A 20,646-nucleotide genomic window follows, 5' to 3' on the forward strand; every position below is an offset into this window, starting at 1 on the left:
CTGTTCTGGATAAGACATTTGACTCTCTTCTCCAGAATCACCATAGGCATCACTTTGTCTACCAGCTGCTTATTTTGCCCTTCAGATGGATCTCAACCTCAACTTCAAATATCTCCCATGAAATGTCAAGAGAACCTTAAATCAGAAAATATAACTGATATGATATGAACTGATATGGAAATCTGAAGGTTGTCATAGCTTCACAAAACCCAAGGCCTAAGGCTAACGTATTCCAAAACATGACTGTCATGCTTTGCTTGACTATATCAACAAAGGAAACATTTCACTTCTCTTTATTGATTATTGAACCGCTCCTATAATTTGGAAGTTTTCTGTAGCTTTCAAGATTTGTTTCCATTATCTCATATGGATGAAAAGGCATGCCCACATCCACTGAGAGAAACATAGCAGATAGGGTATGAATGATGATGTATCTGTCTCAGCTTAAAAAAAAAAAAATACCTGGAAGCCAATTGAAGATTTTGATTCCCTTTTCTAGGTTTAGCAAGCATTGAATTCACTTAGAATTTGGAACTGGAAGATCAGGGGCTAAGTCCTCAGGGCTTCAGTTCAGATATATGACCAGCTGGCACAATAAAAATCACATGAGCAGCTAAGAGCCAAATTGCCTAGCAGGTTGACTGATAGAATCCTATGGTTCATGGGTTGTGGTCAAAGTCCTGCCTTGTTGCTTGTTCAGCAAAATTGGGTTTTTTACTATTTTTTTTTTTACTACTGTTGACCTCACCCCATTCCTAAGAGGTCTGTAAGGGGTGTGCATAAGCGCACCAACGTGCCTACCATCCCTGTCCTAATTTCCCTTTTTATTCATATCCATTTCACGTATTCATAATTATGTTTATACTTTTATCTCTTACCTTATATATGCTTGACAAATAAATAAATAAAATAAATAAATTTTAAAAATGATAACTTCTCTCTCTCCTTCCCCCTCCCCCTCTCCTTCTAAAAAGCCTCACTACTAATTCCTGGCTTATGTAGTAGCCTAAACAGGTTGTTTTATTATGATGATTACCCAAACGTTTTCATCAATAACAGTAGCCAGGAGGAGACTGCTGTTCTTTTCTTTATCAATCAATTTTCTTCACTATCTTTTCAGTACTGGGGTGTTCTCTTCACTTTCACCGAACAGCTATAATGGGTACAATTATGAATAATGTAGTATTCAGACATGAATTGAGAAAGGCTTGCATGAAAAATCTAAATCTGGAAGCAACTTGCACCATTTCCCTAAATCTTTTGAATCCCTTAATCTTAGCGTAATTCCCTTTTATTTCCTATCTTGCTGTCATGGCTTGTTGTCAGACTCACAAGAGACAATGAGGAGATAAGTCCTCTAGTGGCTCAAACCATGGCCTGAGGAGTTACATACAGATGAGGTTGGGCTGTCTAGTAAGCAGTAGGCACAGCTGCCATAAGTCCCTGAAGATGAGGAGTCTGAGCTATCCTCATCCTCAGGACTCACCCTATAAAGAGCAGAGCAGAACAGAGTCACACTGCAGGATTCCTCTTCTATTTAAGAAATAATTATTAATTGACTATCAAGAAACAGCAAGCTTAAACCTCTCTGTGAATGACTGGCTTCATTCATCCATTCAGTGCACCTTCGTTCCTGGTTTGAAACCTCATGACTTTTACTCTAGATCTGCCAGCTGATGACCCTTTTGCAATGTTTGGACTTTTGGAATTCCACTGTTGTGTCTGATGTTCTGAATTGGAATTCTTATTACAAGATTTAGAGCGCTCCATGGCTTAGGACCTGGTTATTTACGGGACCACCTGCTACCACCAATAGCCTCCCACCGGCCGGTACGTTCCCATAGAGAGGGGTTCCTCCGGGTGCCATCGGCCAAGCAATGTCAACTGGCAGCCCCCAGGGGGAGAGCCTTCTCTGTGGGGGCACCTACTATCTGGAATGAGCTCCCCCTGGAGATACAGGGGATCCCAGATCTGCGCACCTTCCGTCGTGCTCTCAAGACTTTTTTATTCTATCAAGCCAGCCTGGCCTAAATCTTTCCCCTTTAAAATGTAAATTTTAATTTGTTTTTAAAATTATTGGGTGTTTTAAATTTGTCTCGGCCAAATTGTTTAATTCGGTTTTATTCTGTTTTTAAATTTTGTATTTATGTGTTCTATTCTGTGGCTGTTCACTGCCCTGAGTCCTTCGGGAGTAGGGCGGTATACAAATTCAATAAATGAAATGAAAATGAAAATGAAATGAAGACTGCTGAACTTTAGGGGACTTGTTTCTCTACTGGGTGTGTGTTTGGGGGGGGTGACCTTGTGCACACATGTCCATTTGTGGTCACATTTCCTTTGCTGTTTGCTTCTTTACTTCACAAAATTTATCAGTTAATTTTGCAACCGCCTCTCAGTGTACCTCTGTGTGCTTGGCCTGGGACTGGACATTTGCTATAATTATAGTAGCAGTCATAGTTCTTCCAGTTTTTCTTCTTTAGTTTTCTTTACTTAAAATCATGAATGATCTGAAATCCTATTAGTGGAAAAGTACTTCTGGACTTCAGGATCCTTTGTCATTTAACACTCCCACTCGGAATAGTTAATCACTGTATTGATTATGATTATAATCCTACTTAAGACTCAGAAAAACAATGTGTGGACAAGCATTAAACACAAGCACATACATACACAATACCTCCAAGAGGCTACTACTTTAATTAGAAACATCAGGGGCTTAATCACGAACAAGATACATTAAGAAAGAAGCCAAGGTTGAGCAAAGATCACTGCTCTGTTGTTGCATAGGACTCCATTACTGACTAACTAAACATGTTTAACAACACCTGACAAATTCTTTCCTCTCAGCCATTGCTGTAAAAAGGTTTTATCTAGGAAAAGATTGTAAAATGTGTAACTTGCATATTTAGAAGCTGGAGATGCAAAGCAAGAAAGATAGAAGTCATATCTGAAAAGCAACTGATTTTATCTGTGGGTGATTGTATAAGTGGTTGTCTTTTGAAGTAATACACTAATTATAAAATTAGAACATCTTAGAGATATCTATTGTTTGCTTATAAATAATATTAACACCTCCTTCTTTTAACCCAGGTGTCTGTGAATAATTCTTCTAGCGGAGCTCTGCAGCAATAGCAATAGCACTTAGACTTACATACTGCTTCATGATGCTTTACAGCCCTCTCTAAGTGATTTACAGAGTTAGCATATTGTCCCACAATCTGGCCTCTCATTTTAACCGACCTCAAAAGGATGGAAGGCTGAGTCAACCTTGAGCCTCTCAGAATTGAACTCCTGGAGTGAACAGTGAGTTAGCCTGCACTACTGCATTCTAACCACTGTGCCACCATGGCTCTTGTATGTCAGGCTCCAAGTAATGCACCCATTACAAATTGAATTCCATGGCATTGCATTTCCTCAAAGAACAAATTTATTTAGATACATCATCTTGGCACTACTAGTGGAAAGCCAGTACTGAAAGTTTCCGTGCTTTCCACCCCAATATAAGTAATAGTTTTTTCATTTTCCAAAACAAATTGTCACATTGTCCAACCAAGATGAGAGCCAGTTGCCTGGCGACTTCTCTCCTCTTCCACCGGTCGGCCGGCCATTGGAATGTACTTGACTCATCCATTAGCTATGCTGTTTTGGCTGAAGGCTCTATCCTCCTCGCTCTCCCCCTCCTTTAACTCCAAACTGTGTCAAACTGAATTCATGTCAGAATCCCCAAGGATACAAACAATCCCACACCCCAATAAAATTCAGGCTTGACATTCACTCTAGAGTGATAGGTGAAGGGAGGGGGAGAGGCTAAAAGAGAAGTAGAAATAAGAGGGGGGAAATAGTAAAAATAGATATTAAGATGATATAACATATGGAAGAACTATGAGAAGGTTTAGAACTGAAGGATGATAGTAGAAGTTATGTGTTAGTAAAATTAGAAATGAAAATGAAATGTAATTATTAGGAATAATATTGTTACGTTGATTTGTATTTAAATGTATGATACCCAGATATCTAACCAGTCATGCAATGAGTTGTATAAAAATAAAAAACTTTAAAAGGAAAAAAATATTCAGAATGTTGTACATTCAAACCTGAATATTTTGTAATTGTACATGTTAGGGTTTTTTTGGGGGGGAAGGGAATGTAACCCAAAAAATTAAAACTGTATCACAAACCTAGGTTCCTCTAAAAAAAAAAAGGGTGGGGCTTGGTTTGCCTTCTCTGACCCAATGTCTAGAGAAAAACTAGGTCTTCAAGACCTTATGGAAAGAAGAGACATATAGGCCCTCCATATTTCAGGCAGGAAAAGGTTCACTTATGAGGTCTGACCAGAAGACAGTGTTTAATAGGTGAACCTAGAATGAATCCATCTATATAATCCAGCTGGATTATATATACCAAGGATGTCAAACTTGATTTTCTTGACGGTTGCATCAGGGTTGTGTTTGACCTCGGGGGGTGGGGGGGCATGGCCAGCTCGATGTCACTCATGTCAGTGGCGCCTGTGGTGGCCTGAGAGCTCTGCCAGCGATTAACAGGCTCCCAAGCTACATTTTCAGCTGTGACAGTATCCTACAATCCTCTGCCAGCAAAAACGGAATTTGGAAGGGCTGCACACAGCCCTCATGAGCTCCATTTTCACTGGCAGAAGCACTGCGGGCCAGTCCTTTGCTATTTCCAGGGCGGCCCCATAGACCAGATCTAAGCACCCCATGGGCTGGATCCAGCCCCCAGGCTTTGAGTTTGACACCCCTGGTATATACAATCCATGAGTCCCTCAAATAACTTGGTTCTATGCCATCTAGGGCTTTAAAAGTGACAATCAGCATCTTGAATTGCCCTAGAAAGAAACTCACACAGCAGTAATGTAACAAGAAAGAACTTTGGGGCCTGTGTGTGCTGCTGTGTTCTTGCTCAGTTAAAGATTCTAGGTGACCTGGGGAAGTGGGCTCTGATCTATGAAATCCTTGTGACTAACAAACCAGAAAGGTTTTAAGATAGTATGAGATCATTTGGTTTAAAGACTTAGAAGAATTAGCTAAGCATTATATATAAAGGAAAAAATACAAATTTTAGATTAAGATACAATTACAAATATCAAACTGATAAAAATCCATCCTAATTCCAATTGACTCATTAAGTTTAAGTCACTCCTTCCAGCTTGTCTTCATGAAATAAAATGTTTTTCTTCTCTAGAATGTTTGTCAAGTAGTTACAAGCTTCTCTTTTTCTCAAGAATTTCTCAACCTTGTTAATGTTCATGAGGAAAAATTTCCAAACTTGTCCTTTTAAAATTTGCAGATTTTCTTTGAGCTCTTCTGTCAGTTGTGTTGGGAGAAATTTATAGTTAAACCATCATAATAAAAGTTGGTCATACAAAAGATAGGAAAATGTAGTCATAAATAGCCAATATATTTCATATAATGAATGAGAGGAGTCAATATTGGGAATGAGTCCAATTTTCTTGAACATTTGGGAACCAGTTTTCTTCTTGGAAATAAATGTTCATACCTTACCCAATAAAAAGTAAAATATATTTTGTCTATATAGCTGGGACTTAAATGCTTTGTCCAAATCAGATCTTCACTGCTTTTCATCTGAACACATAGATTTAGCTGCAAACAAGCTTTTTAATGCTTTAAAGACAAGTGTAAATTATACAAAAACAAGAGGGCATTTTTTTTATTGTCCCTGTGTAGTGATTGATATAACAACTAAGAGCCAATTCTGATGTATTCTTTGTCTGCTACTCATAGTATTACTCATTTGGGAACTGGCTTTTCTTCTTGGAAATTGATGATCATACATTCCAATTAAAAAATAAATTTTGATGTTTGCTACTATGAATTTTATCTACTACATCTTATGGGACTCAGATATGTGGTATTCTTAACATTTAAGAGACAGCATATATAAAGACCATATCCAAAACTAGATGTTGCAGGGGGAAAAAAGGCTCCAAGAGAGACAGATACAGACTCATGAGTCTCTGAATATCCTTCGTTTTTAGAAATGTGGTAGAGCACATAATATGTAAGTCTTCGGAGGTGTGGTAAGCCCAACTTCACGGGTCATGTCCAGGTCTTCTTTTGATATTCCAGGAGCTGGCTGGAGGGTGAATCTCTGCAGAAGACTAGCAAAGAACATGAATATTTCTGTTTTGGCAAGGGTCTCACCTGGACATACTCTCTGACCTATAACAAGGAGTAGAGAACAGAGGATTTGGGTTTATTAGTTTTGCTAGCAATATTTTATTTCACCTTCTCATGACATATTGGTTTGAGAGTTCACTGTAAAATTCAGAATAACAATTCCAACCCAAGAAGAGAGGTTAGAATGTAGCAAGATCATGTTGGCTAATGAGATCGAAGAATAATGCAAATTCTGAAAGACTGCCACTGAAAATACCCCTATCATTGATCTGCAAAACTGAAGTATATCATAAATCGCATTGCAGTGCTGAAACAGCAGGTGTAAATATTTCTGTTTCCCAGAGTGATTATTTATTTAAAAAATATTAGGATGCCCTGCCAATGAAATTAAAAGCAGAAATGTTCACATGTACATGCTAGATCCTTTAATGCCTGTGGATTTATTTGTTTTCTAAACTGTGAGCATATAAATTTAATAAATTATTATTAATACTATTATTATCACCTTCCTCACAGAAAATTTCTAAGTTAGGAGTGGAAAAATAACAGCTAAAAAACTCTTGCTATTAACTTTTACTCCTACTAGCCACTTTGGGAGATTTTAATCAAGGAGAAAAGCTGAACATCATTTTAATATAATTTAAAATAAGATGCTACCAGCAGAGAAAGGCATGAATGCATTTCTTTTTACAAATGTTCCTTCAGTGTTGAGAAAATGCTCAGGGTAGAAGTCATGAGGTCTCTCCCACTGAGATTCATCACGGAGCACAGACGTCAGCAAGGGAATGACATGGGTGCCCTATAAAGAGAAAGCAATGGGTGATTTAAAAATCAAGATGGTATATAATGTACCAAGTTATTGTATAATCCTAAAATCTCCAATGTGGTATACAGGGCACTAATCTGCCCAATCACCTACTCTGGACTGTGTAGAGAGATTTTTGAATTGTTGAACTACATTGTGCCTTTGTTTCTGTTTGCAACCATAAAATGGACTTATAAAAAACTTTTCTGCTGCACTGCAAACAGAGAAAAAAAACCTTCAGATGTTTACTGGATCGTAAACAGCACTGAGCTCCATAGTTCTTAGTCTTAGGGTGCTAATATGCAGTAGAAAGCTTCTTAATCCAAGGAAACTTTTCAAACATTGACTTCAAAGTCTTCATCCCAGTGCTTATTCTTCATGGATAAAGGAGTCCTTACACAGCAGTTTCTCATATGTTACTTGTAGATGGTAAAATGAAAAGGGTCAATACATACAGTATTCTCTGAAAATGTATTAGGATCTATGAGAAACATCATCACTTATGGTAACTATTCTTAAGAATAACTTGCACTCCTATTTGATCATTATGGTGATATAAACTCTGACTTTTTTTGCTGTCATAGATTAATATAGCTCTCCCATGTAACATACACCCTACTCTATCTGTATGCAAGCTTGTGCCTCCATACAGTATGAATAAAATCAAATATGCCAAATTACTATAGTCCTAAAATTAATAGAATCTGTAATAGAAAAGCTTTTGAAGATCCTTTATTGTTGTACTGTAATAAATGGACTGAATGTAACTAGCTAGGACTAGAAAGAGAACAATACAGATACATCACCTTCGGAATGAAATAGTCCTTAAAGGTAACATCCACTGTAGTTGCATGGGGCATGTTTAAGGGAACAACATCAGCATATCTTTGAACTTCATGGACTACAGCATCTGTGTATGGCATTTTTGTTCGGTGTTCGGCTCTTGGTTGAGCATAGCCAACAACATTTGTTATTTCTTCTTGGACCTTTTCTGAGATAATAAATAATAACATCCAGTAAGATAATCTCATTGCGTTCATTATGGTGCTAACTCTTGGCAATATTAAATTGCAATGGCAAGAGATGCAAATTTTCTCTGGAAATCGAAGAGGAATAGTACATTCACTAGTTCAAATTAAAGAAGATACATGCAGAGAGGTGAAGACACCTCCCACTCTCGATGGTTGACAGTTCAATCCTAGGCAATAACAGATGTTTTTCTATCAGGGTGCAAAGAGAAAATATCTGCTGTGAACTCTGTGTAGGCATCAAGAAGGGCATTCAGCCACTGAACACTCAGCTCCATTCAGTCGCCCTGATCCCACCTCGAAGCAAGTGACTAGAAGGTTGTAAAAAGAAGGAAAAAAACTGTGATATATCGAACAACACCCTGGCAGAATTCAACCTGACTATCCAGTGTGGTTGTGAAGAGACAGTCTGTTGCTGGTTCCCCTCTTGAATAGATTTCCTGGAGGGTGAACCAGGTAGCAGGCCTTCTGAGAGGCAGACCCTACAATATGGAAGAATCTCCTTTGGAGCTACAAATGCCACCTAACCTACTGACATTTCATAAAATTGTCAAAGTTGTCCTATCTCGGCCTATGGAAATCACAGACACAAAGCTAAGTCTTATTTCATTACTAAAAGGGCTTTGCAACAGAAAAAGAGTTGCTGAATCCCTCCTGTAAGGGCTGATGACCCTCCTGTAATGCCTCTTCATCTTCTGAGTCTGAGCTGGCCAGGACAAAAGCAGTCCTGTTTCAGCAGGCATTGGTGTTCCAAGGTAACTTAAGCCACTGAGTACCTATGAGGATTGTTATTGTTTGCTGGAGATTTTAATCATTCTGGCTTGGGTTTGTGTGGATATGACTTTGTTGTGCCCTGCCTGGAGTATTAGTTGGTCTTTACTGGGCTTTAACATATTGTAAGTAATATAATTGACTCCAATGTCTCACACCATCATAGTTTTCTACGGTAGTAACTAATAACATGTATTCACTAAATTCTAGAGCTACACCATTCTTTGGATTTGATGTCCAAAACATGCTCTGGAGCATAGAGAGGGATGGGAAAGAAGCAGTTCCTTTAAGACAGGTTCTCCATTTATGTTTCTGCATGATTCAAGTCAGAACACAAGATTGGAAATTGAATTCTTTGACTTTTTTGCCTCCTTCACTCAGGTATTATTCAAAGCCATTGTCACTTATCTTAGTTACTCCACATTTAACACTATATACCTGAAATCAAGATACTGAAATAATGTAAAGCACTTACTCTGAATTAAAGGGTACTTCATCATTAGAGTAAAGGCCCAAAATAGAGTGCTTGAGATTGTTTCAACAGCAGCCAAGAATAGATTTGTCACGGACTCTTCTAGATTTTTATGGTGGAAATACCCATTGTACTGGATCTTCCTTTCCTAGAGTTAAAAAAAAGAACCTGCTTTTAAAATTGGTTTTAAAAGGATGCACTCCTGGACAAAGAAGTGCAGCCTTCTCTAAAGCAATCTCTAGTTGCACCTAAAGAAATCAGCAATATTTCTGTCCAAATATTTTTTTTTAAAGCCAAATTTCCACTCTTCCTCAGTGGAAATCTGACTTGTCCAAAAGGTATTTAAATGGCCTGCACTAGTAGCATGCAAAATGTTTTAAGCTTTGAAGTAGACCATTTTGAGTCAAAACATTCTGACTTTTACCAGTTTTTCAACCATTCTGAAAATGTTCCAAAGTCAGGTCAGTCTGGTTTTACAATCACTTGTGTTTGCTGGTGAACTTTCTATCAGCCAAGGTTTAGACCTGAATAACAGTAGCTAATCCTGTCTGCTGGTCATTGAGATTTAATGAATATTACCTATTGACAGAATCTTCACAGGACTCTACAAATATGCATTCTCAATACAGGTGCTTTTTGAGTCCTAAAATGTTCTAGTTTAAATCCTATTTGATACTATCATCCCCACTTTGGGATTGCTACACATTTTATAAATAATTATTCACATGAGAGTTCTTAATCTAAATCTGGCCGATGTTTATATTCATAATATGATTTATATTCATAATTTATTTATTGTGTTTTAAATCAGTTTTTAAAGAAACCCTACTACAATAATTAGTAGTTGTTATTGTAACAGTCTTTGAACATATTTTTTCCTGAAATACAGTGTATTACTTTCTATGCAATTGATGTACTGTAACTACCCCAATAATGCTCTTATTGGGGTATATGTAATTATCAATATATACAACTATCTCTTTTTTGTGCAAATTTTCTAAGAATAAAAAAAAACCCCTTCATCATAATTAAATATAATGCTCCTCAAATGTGTGCCAACTTGAAGGCATTCAAAGCAAATTTTTCTTTATTTATATCCATACACAGGAAGAATTCATTATGGGGGTCCCAACATTATAATCTACAAGAAATAAAAAGATTCTTATGGATTCTTATTTTCCTAGAGTTCTCAATTGCTTGGAAGATTAGGCTAAGTGGTGATCAGTGACTACAATAAAACTGGTTAGTGACTATAATATAAAACTTTTAAATAAGAGTACTAAACACTAGGCAAAGTGAATGATTGCTCAATATTTGAAGACCCTTGCCAATTTGTTAGATTTGCTTTTTCCTGTAATAAGGATTCTTGCCAATTGTGGGTACTTGCATTTGCAAAATTTTATGGAAAACTTCAAGCTGCCATTTCTGCACATTTCATTACCTGTTGCTGTTGTACAAGATATGAATCAATAAAGTTTCTTGTATCATTCTCATCCAGATTATTGAGACATTGGATGAAGTTTTCATTGACAAAAGCATTAAATTCCCTTCCGTTCTTCAGGATTTTCTTACGAGCGCCAAAAAGGAAGCCAAACATGGGAAACATGTTATACAGCTGTAAGATACAAAATAACAGAGATAATAAAGAAGTCACATACCTAGAATATCATTTTGGATAGACTTTACAAATGATATCTGTTTATATATTATACCAGAAGACTTAATAATATAGAGCAATTACAATTTAGAGATAGACTTCCTTTCAGTTTCCTTAAAGATAGAGCTTGCAATATGCCATGTCCAGGAAATTTTTCCACTAAAAATTTGGTGGGGAATTTTGGAGGTCCTGTCATAGACAGGTCTAGTTAATATTGTGTTGCTCTCATTAACATATAAAATTTTCATCTATTAGTTCTTAGTAATTGAAACACATTTGAATTAGATTCTAGTCTTTCTTGTACTTCTTCTGTAAATTGACTGGAAAATGGAACCAGAGTTGCACCAAGTTCCCATTGCAAGAAACTTTTGATATAGAATATTTGATATACCTCCATACATACTTGTATACTCAAATGGAAGAACAATAGAAATATTGTGTCCCTTTTAAAAAAAACATTTTGAACCATCACTAAGTTTTTCGATATTACATTAGATTCTGGATTTTGCAATGAATCCTGAAAAATGCACACTGTCTTGCCTATCCATTAAATGAGCTCCTAATGCTTTTCAGATGAATAATCATTACCTGCACTGCTGGGCTTCCCATAAGCATGGCAGTTTCTGCTGCCAAGCTCAATAATTTAATAAAACGTGGATCTTCATAGTCATATCGCTTCCCAAATAAGATGGATACTATGATATTGGCAACAGCTGCAGTCATGATTCTTCTGAATTCAAATGGTTTTCCTAGACAACAAATATGGACTTTCATGAAAATGTTAATACAATATAAAACTATCATAAATTCTAACATTGTATTTTCATTGCCTTAATTCTAGCATCAGTTGGCTTCTTTGATCAGAGTTAAAATATTGTTTTTTTAAAAAAAAACTTCTCAAAACATTTATGGACCTTTTGCTGACATTTGGACAGAAATCACAATGAGTTTTGGATTTGTGAATGGATAAGGAGGGATAGTTATGGGAAGAGGTGAACCATTATATAATCTCATGGGGAGTGAGGCACTATTAATTTTCCTGTATTTAATTTTTCTGTGTTTGTTAATATGGTGAAGTTGCAGGGCTGAAAATAAATAAAGAAAAAACTAAAATATTAGTTAAAAATATTACAGATTTAGAGAAAAAAGAACTAACAAGGAAGATAGGCATTCAGATAGTCAAGAAAGTTAAATATTTAGGAATTCAACTAATGGCAAGGTGTATAACTATTAAAGAAGGTAATTATTATAAATTGGCACAACAAATTAAAACGGACTTGGAGAAGTAGAAAAATCTGCAATTGTCATTGATGGGAAGAATAGCTACTATGAAAATGAATATTTTGCTGAGATTATTATATTTATTTCAAACAATACCAATAAAACTGGGAAAAATATTTTGAAGAATTAAACAAAACAATATTACAATATATTCGGCAAGGGGAAAAAGCAAGAATAAGTTTGAAAATGTTGCAAGATTCTAAAAACAGAGGGGGTTTTGGACTGCCAGATTAGGAATTGTACTACCAGGCTTCGATACTTACTTGAGTGAAAGAATGGATTGGTTTGCGGAACAAAAGACTATTGACCTTGGAGGGACATGATCTCCAACTGGGTTTGACATGCTTTTTTATGATATGGAATAAACAAAATACATAACTATTTCCAAAGACATTATATCAGGAATGCACTGTTATTAGTATGGGAGAAAATTAAAGAACAACACTATTTGAAAATACTGGTCTGGCTCTCCACAATGGAGGCACTGATTTATCCAAATGTTATTGATATGGAGAATATCACTAGATATAAAGATATTTTCAATGAAAAGGGGGAACTTAAAACTAAACAGGAATTGAGTGGTCAAGGGATTGAGATAATTTGGTGGTCACATGTGCAGATACAATCCAGATATGAGAAGGATGCTAAAATGTATGTTTTTTTTATAAAGAATTAACAGAATTAAATCAGTTATTAACAGAGACAGATGAAAAATTAATAAAGAAAATATATAGCTATTTGTTAAGTATTAAGATGGAAGATGAACAAATAAAAGAGACAATGATAGTATGGGCTAAAAACTTTGGCTATCCAATTGAGTTAGATAAATGGCAGAAACTATGGGATAGAAATTATAAATTAACAATGTTTACTGCCTACAAAGAAAATCTTTATAAAATGTTTTATAGATGGCATTTTCTGCCCTCAAGATTAGCAATCATACATTGTGGACATGCCCAAAAGCAAAAAAAATATTGGACAAAAATACATACATGGTTGGAAAAAATGATAAAACAACATATTGATTTGAATCCAGGAATATACTTGTTGGCATTTTACTGGATAAATATAATAAAGGGAATGCATATTTGATTTTTCATGTACTGACTGCAGCTAGAATTGTATTTGCACAACAATGGAAAAGTGAAGAGATCCCAACGGATGAAAATGTGATTTAAAAAATACTAGAACGTGCAGACATGGATAGGCTAACACTTACAATTAAGGAAAAGAAAGAAACTGGATACTTTTTGACCTGGGACCTATTTTATCAATGGTTAGCTGACAAAAACAGGAGCTAGAAACAGGGAAATATATGGAAAGGATCAATGATATAAGGAAGGTATGTTAAAATGGTTAAGTAAACATTATTGTTGTTGTTGTTGTTATCATCATCATCATCATCATCATCATCAATACTAATGTAATGAATATGGTTGTAAACATTGTTATTATTATTTCCTAAAACTGTTTGTACCCAGACAACACACTGTTTAATTGAAAATGGAATTTTTATGTTATTTTTTAAAATGTAAAAAAAGTCCAATGGAAGGAGTTATCTACTTAAGAATTAATAGACATGAAAGAAATCATGATTATATTATTAAAGTCTGAACATTCACCCCAAAAAAATCCTGTATTTGTTGCAAGAAATGAGCCCCTTCCTTAAATAATATTTTTTCTATCTTTGTTTTCTTTTCTTTTATATTCTTCTTGAGAGATTGTCTCTCTTTGATCCTTTTCTCTCTCCTCTTTGTGTTTTTTCTATTTTATTTTATTTTATTTTCTGATTTGAGTTTTTATTATTTTTCAGCATTTTGAATACCGTTCAATAAAAACTATTTAAAAAGAACTAAAGTTCTGGAAGTCTGGAATATGTCATGAAGAAATCTCAAACCCTTCAAGATAACATAAGATAGATAAATTCTTGAGTCCCAGAAGAAACACCAACTCACCTTTATAAGATTCAAACTTCTTTACCAGGAAACTGCATTCTTCAGCTATTTTGCTTTCCATAGACCTCTTACCCATCCCATAGTCCCGTAATGTGGTTAACATGAAACGCCTCATCACCCTCCAGTTCTCACCATGGGATAAAGTTACTCCTGAAAAACCAAAGAATATGCAAAATGTCAACCAATTGTGAAGAAAGGTACTCCCTACCAGTTGGCTCTTCCAACCCAAGGAACATTTCTTAAACATTCAGTTCAGTTTTCTAATATTGTTACCTTAGTGTTTGTGTAAGTCAGAGTTTCTCAACCTTTTCAACTTTGTGTGTACTTCAATTCCTAGAATTCCCCAGCCAATTCTGTAAGTTGAAATAGTGATGATGACCTGTAAAGCCCTACATGGCTTAGGTCCAGGATATTTGTCGGACCATCTGCAACCAGCAACAGCTCCCCATCGCCCGGTGCATTCTCACAGGGAGGGCCTACTCAGGGTGCCGTCGGCTAGACAGTGTCGACTGGCGACCCCTAGAGGCAGAGCTTTCTCTGTTCCCACCCTCTGGAACCAACTTCCTCTGGGGCTCCGATTGGCCCCGACCTCCTAACCTTCCGCCGCAACTTAAAGACATGGTTGTTCAGCCTGGACTGGGGGGGTTAATATGTATTTTAACATGCTTTTATTGGATATTTTATTGTTGTGAGCTGCCCTGAGTCCTATGGAGATAGGGCGGCATATAAATTAAATAAAATAAATAAAATAAATAAATAAATACGCATGTCTTAAAGTTGGTGTGTATGGAAACACTGATCTAAGGCATCCATGGGAGAGAGCCAAGTAATTCTGCCCCCAAATATCCTGATAATTGTTAGAGGAAAATGTCTGTGGTCCCATTTTACAGAATGATTACAAAGATCATCCCAATGCAGAAAACTGACTAGTGACATATTAAAGATAGCAAAGAAATATATTTTTGAAAAACCCACCCTAGTGTATTGTTTATTCCAGAATATACAGAATTATCTAACTAACAACAGTAAATCTTAGCAAGAGCTATACTATACTTGTCTCCAGAACACTAGATATTGGATAACCATTTGTCTGAAGTGGTGTAGGATTTCCTGCCTAGGCAGGGGTTTAGACTAGAAGACCTTCAAGGTCCCCTCCAACTCTGTTATTCTATTATTTTTCTGTCGTTGCTTCCTATTTTTAGTTTCTGACATGGTTTTTCCTTTTTCTGTTGCTACGGTATGTACACTTATTATTATTTTTAAAGGTGTTTAAAAAACACCTTTCATTTTTCCCTATGTTCCCTTATATCTCTTTCAGTTATTATTTTGGAAAAAGTTTAGTTATTTCTAAATTAAAAACCAGTTTCAGTCAATTCAGTTTCAATCAATTATAATTTATTCTGCTCCTGTGATACCTTTGTTACAAATGCTCCATTGTACAGTCACATGTTTCCAAATTGTATTGACATGAAATAAGGGTCCTCACCAAAACCCCCTGAAAACTCCTCAAATATGGGGACAGGGGCCCTCTCAGCAAACACATCAGCCTTATTCACCAGAGCTTCCTTTATGGTCTCATATCCTATTAGCACCACTATTTTCTGAACTCCCAGTTGGATTTTAAACACGGGTCCATACTGCTTTGATAGCTGGAAAAAAGAAAGTATGAGACAGATAGCTGTGATCAAAAAAAGTGACCCTTTATAAAGCACAATGAGAATATAACTTACATATCATAGATAAAAATACAAGTTTACAATAATAAAACTATTTATCTATTTATCTAAGAAATATTTATTTATTTAATATTTATCTAAGAAAAAAAGACCATTTATGAAATGTACAGGCCAAGCAATAAGACTTTGCTGCAGATTCTATGGTAGATTTCAGTAATACACAATAGAAGAACTGTATTTTGAAATGAAATGAAAATAAGTTATTAAGAATGTGTTTGAACCAGAATATTCATGGATCATAGCATCATAATCATTTCTTTCTAGCAGGAATGGAATGGAATGGAATGGAATGGAATGGAATGGAATGGAATGGAATGGAATGGAATGGAATGGAATGCAATGCAATGCAATGCAATGCAATGCAATGCAATGCAATGCAATGCAATGCAATGCAATGCAATGCAATGCAATACAATACTTTATTGGTCAAGGGTGATTGGATACACAAGGAATTTGTCTCCAGTGCTTAAGTTCTCAGTGTACATGAAAAGCAACAAAGTAATATAATCATAAGATACCAATAGGAAAAGGTAATAAAAAAGATGAGCCCTACAACATGGGTAAATATCTTTAGACATAAGACAGTACTATGGTAGGTATAGGTGCAGGTTTGATAGGTAGGTGCAGGGACGGTATGTGTAGGCAGTAGGTGTTGAAACAATGCTTCAATACCCTCAAACTTTCCCCTGCAGTTTTTTCATATAATGTCTGTGACAAAAGTTTCCCACTAGCCCACAGGACACAGAGATATCTGCTTCCAAAAGATCATTGATTTGGAAAGCAAGATATGGGAGAGTGAGGCCAAGAAGTTTGTGGAGAATGATTGAGAAGAGATGATGGAAGTAGAATTCTCTGTGAAAAGAGATAAATGGAGGGAGAAAGAGGTGGAGGGAGGGGGATTATGAGAAGCAGTCCCAAACCTCTCCAGCTTGGTGGACTGGTGGGGGGAAGAGGAAATGGTTCCAGGTGATTGGCAGGCCCGTGTGTAAATGGAGGTTCGCACAGGAATCTGAGCACCCATCACTCATACAAATGAAACTTTGCATGTGAGCATGAGTGCCCGCTGCTCACACAAATGGAGCTTCGTGCACAAGTGCAAGCATCTGCCACCTGTGCAAGTGGAGCTGCATGTGCACCTGCTTGCCCAATACTTGTATGGCAACAGTAGTGGGCCGCAGCCCGGGGTTGGGGACCCCTGCTAGAGAGAGTATGAGAAAGCCAAGGATATAGAGGACTGGGGAGTTTTAGGTATTGGATGAGTTTCCAAAGTTGTGACTGAATTCTAGTAGGAATAGGCGCTGTCCCCTTTTGTTACCCACCCATCTTTTTTAGAAGGCATTTGATCACTTGCTTTCATTCATGAAATTCTTTGAATCCTCTGAACATTTAATAAATGGATCCATTTCGGTTTCCCTCAGTTAATCAATTTTAAAGATAGGCTTAAGATACAGAAGGAACTTGACAGAATTGAACGTTGTGCGCTATATAACAGAATGAAATTCAATGATGAAAAAAGTAAGGTTCTATATTTAGGTAAGAAAAACAAAATGCACAGATACAGTATATGTACCTCGTTCAATAGTAGTAACTGTGAAGAGATCTTGGAGTCCTAGTGGACAACCATTTAAATATGAGCCAGCAGTGTGCTGCAGCTGCCAAAAAAGCCAACACAGTTCTAGGCTGCATAAACAGAGGGATAGAATCAAGATCACGTGAAGTGTTAATACCATTTTATAATGCTTTGGTAAGGCCACACTTGGAATACTGCATCCAGTTTTGGTCACCACGATGTAAAAAAAATGTTGAGACTCTAGAAAGACTGTAGAGAAGAGCAACAAAGATGATTAGGGGACTGGAGGCTAAAACATATGAAGAATGGCTGCAGGAACTGGGTATGTCTAGTTTGATGAAAAGAAGGACTAGAGGTGACATGATAGCAGTGTTCCAATATCTCAGGGGCTGCCACAAAGAAGAGGGAGTCACACTATCCTCCAAAGCACCTGAGGGCAGGACAAGAAGCAATTGGTGGAAACTAATCAAAGAGAGAAGCAGCCTAGAACTAAGGAAAAATTTCCTGACAGTTAGAACAATTAATCAGTGGAAAAACGTGCCTCCAGAAATTGTAAACAGATGTTTTTAAGAAAAGATTGGACAACCATTTGTCTGAAATGGTATAGGGTTTCCTGCCTAATCAGGGGCTTGGTCTAGAAGACCTCCAAGATCCTTTCCAACTCTGATATTCTATTCTATTCTATTCTATTCTATTCTATTCTATTCTATTCTATTCTATTCTATTCTATTCTATTCTATTCTATTCTATTCTATTCCATTCCATTCCATTCCATTCCATTCCATTCCATTCCAATCTATTCCTTGTCCAAATATACTTTTGAGGTGCAATTAATTTTTGTGTACCTTTCTGAAAGAAATGCATTTTTGTTTAAATTTACCCCTAAAACATGGTATTTCTAATATAATGTATTTACACATTATTTATATGTATATATAGAATTATTTACTGAAAATTATACCATGTTTTTGTTTGAACATGAACTGAACATTATTGCACACATTTCAAAGCTTTCATCTCAAAACTATCCATTCTACAGTAATATATTTCATTGCTGCCTATCAAGATCTATCTAGCTTCAGGGATTAGATTAGAAAAAAAAAGAATGAATAGGACATTCTTTTATTTGTCGGGAATGAATGAACCATTTGATTTAATAAGAGCATTCCGTGACTTCCGTCAGAGCAAGTTGTCATTTCCCTCGCTTACAAAAGTCACAGAATGCTGCAATTTTGCCCTGCAACAGAAAGATGGAAAAGTTACCTTTAACATTGTCTGGTAAGGTTTCTTCAGATCCATTATATGAAGGTTTCCAACAATAGGCAAAGGCTTGGGTCCTGGTGGAAAATCTTTGGAGCTCTTCTTCCAGGGGTTGCCCATTTTGAAAAGGAGCATAATCATAAGTGTAGATAAGAACAGTATTGAACCAGAAACAATCCAATCCATTTCTTTTTAATTGGCAAATACTTTTGTGGTTCTAATAAAAAGTTTGCCACACAATACAATCAAGGAGAGTGTCTGCCAACTGAAAAGGTCCAAATAGGATCGAAGCATTAAATTCTTGACTCAGGCTGAAAGCTAAGATTAAGTGAAGGAATGGACCCCTTTATGTTAGAAAGGCAGACCGAGTATCTCACAGTCATCCTTGTTAATGATTAAATTATAGATAATAAGATATTTTTGAAAAATACCAGAATTTTCCTGGCATTCCTCCATTTAACTCTTTACAGGTATGGAACTGTGAACACATTGAGGTTTCTCCAAACCAGTTAAGTCCCAAAAAAGGGATGAGGGGGAAAATGCTCTTTTACTTGAGGGTCGTGTGTCCTCTGCATTTATCTTTCTCTTATTTTTTTTTCTTATACATGCAGGGACTCTCATGCTCTATGTCTGGCTATATATTTTCAGACCAACTTCAGAGTTATCCAGTAATGACTCAGTTTTGCTTCTAACATGTTTAGAGGGTACTTTGTTTATGCAAAAACAATCCCTTGGCCTAGACAAGAGGTTGCCAGTCTAGTGTCTATTGAGAGGAAGTTATCTGTGGATCTCATTGGTGGCCCAACCTAGTCACTTTCCATAGGTTTAGACTTCAATTTCTTTTTTTTTATTGAAAAGTTTTATAAGAAATACAAACATTTCCCCCCCCCGCCCTTCCCCCCTCAGCCCTTCCCCCCACCCCCCTCCCTTGACTTCCCAGAACAAGCACAGGGTATAGCATCCACAAACATAAAACTAAAATATGTTAACAAATTGTTGACTTCAAATTTTTTCTAGGTCTTTAACTCCTTATAACTCAAAACACTATAAACATAAGCTAAAAGTTAAAAATGTTTCACTCATAAGCTATATGAATCTTCTTAGTCTGATACTTGTTTTGAATATAGTCAGTCCATCTTCTCCATTCCGTTATGTATCTTTCATTTGAATGGTCTTTAAGATATGCTGAAATTTTTGCCATCTCTGCCAAATGCACGACTTTTAGTGTCCATTCCTCAATAGTAGGTGGATCTTCCTTCTTCCAATACTGTGCCACCAGTAACCTGGCAGCTGTTATTAAATTCAAAACCAACTTAGTTTCTATTACAATACAATCCGTAACTATTCCCAACAAAAAAAACTGTGGTGTAAATTTAATCTTTTTCTTTAAAATATTTTGCATAATCCACCATATTTTTATCCAAAAAGCCTTAATTTTTTTACATGTCCACCATATATGAAAATACGTAGCATCTTCACATCCACATCGCCAACACTTAGGTTGTAAATTTGGATACATACAGGCTAGTTTTTTTGGATCTAAATGCCATCTATAAAACATTTTATAAAAGTTCTCTCTTAAGTTTTGAGCTTGTATAAATCTTACATTTCTAACCCATATCTTTTCCCATGTTTCCATCATTATTGGTTCTCCTACATTTTGTGCCCATTTTATCATACAGTCCTTGACTAGCTCTGTTTCTGAATCTATTTCCACTAACACATTATACAACCTTTTTATATGCATTTGACTTTTGTCTCTTATTTGTTTTATCAAATTCTCATCCTGTTGCAAAATATCAATTTTTTGATCTTCTCTCCATCTGGCCGGCAGCTGCCCATATTGAAACCAAGTTCTAATTATTCCTTCTTCTCTTAGTTGCTACATAGGTTTTAATTGTAGTCTGACTCCTTCTTTATAAAGGAGTTCTTTGTATGTAGTCTTATCTTGCTTTT

The 20,646-nt window shown here is 36.2% G+C and overlaps 1 protein-coding gene across 1 annotated transcript; it reads right to left on the reverse strand.

Annotated features, from left to right (window-relative positions):
- Positions 1-2,667: 2,667 nt before the first annotated feature.
- Positions 2,668-19,081, reverse strand: LOC148116699 (cytochrome P450 2K1-like). Its single transcript, XM_087882248.1, has 9 exons — positions 18,694-19,081; positions 15,611-15,773; positions 14,125-14,274; positions 11,477-11,637; positions 10,673-10,846; positions 9,235-9,379; positions 7,767-7,951; positions 6,813-6,954; positions 2,668-6,197 (listed from the first exon to the last, which is right to left on the reverse strand). The coding sequence occupies exons 1-9, from the start codon at positions 18,874-18,876 to the stop codon at positions 6,010-6,012; spliced, it is 1,491 nt and encodes a 496-aa protein (XP_087738374.1). The 5' UTR covers positions 18,877-19,081; the 3' UTR covers positions 2,668-6,009.
- Positions 19,082-20,646: the final 1,565 nt, after the last annotated feature.

The sequence above is a fragment of the Pantherophis guttatus genome, chromosome 1 (genome assembly GCF_059756535.1).
Source record: "Pantherophis guttatus breed Tessera chromosome 1, ASM5975653v1, whole genome shotgun sequence".
NCBI lineage: Eukaryota > Metazoa > Chordata > Lepidosauria > Squamata > Colubridae > Pantherophis > Pantherophis guttatus.

What these genes read in the sequence shown, in the direction of transcription:
- LOC148116699 (XM_087882248.1), bottom strand. Translation starts at nt 18,876, where the DNA reads ATGGATTGGATTGTTTCTGGTTCAATACTGTTCTTATCTACACTTATG. An exon ending in CTTACCAGACAATGTTAAAG is followed by an intron (nt 15,774 to 18,693) that starts GTAACTTTTCCA and finishes TCTTTTTTCCAG; the next exon opens with CTATCAAAGCAGTATGGACC. An exon ending in ATCTTGTACAACAGCAACAG is followed by an intron (nt 9,380 to 10,672) that starts GTAATGAAATGT and finishes TTTTAACTCTAG; the next exon opens with GAAAGGAAGATCCAGTACAA.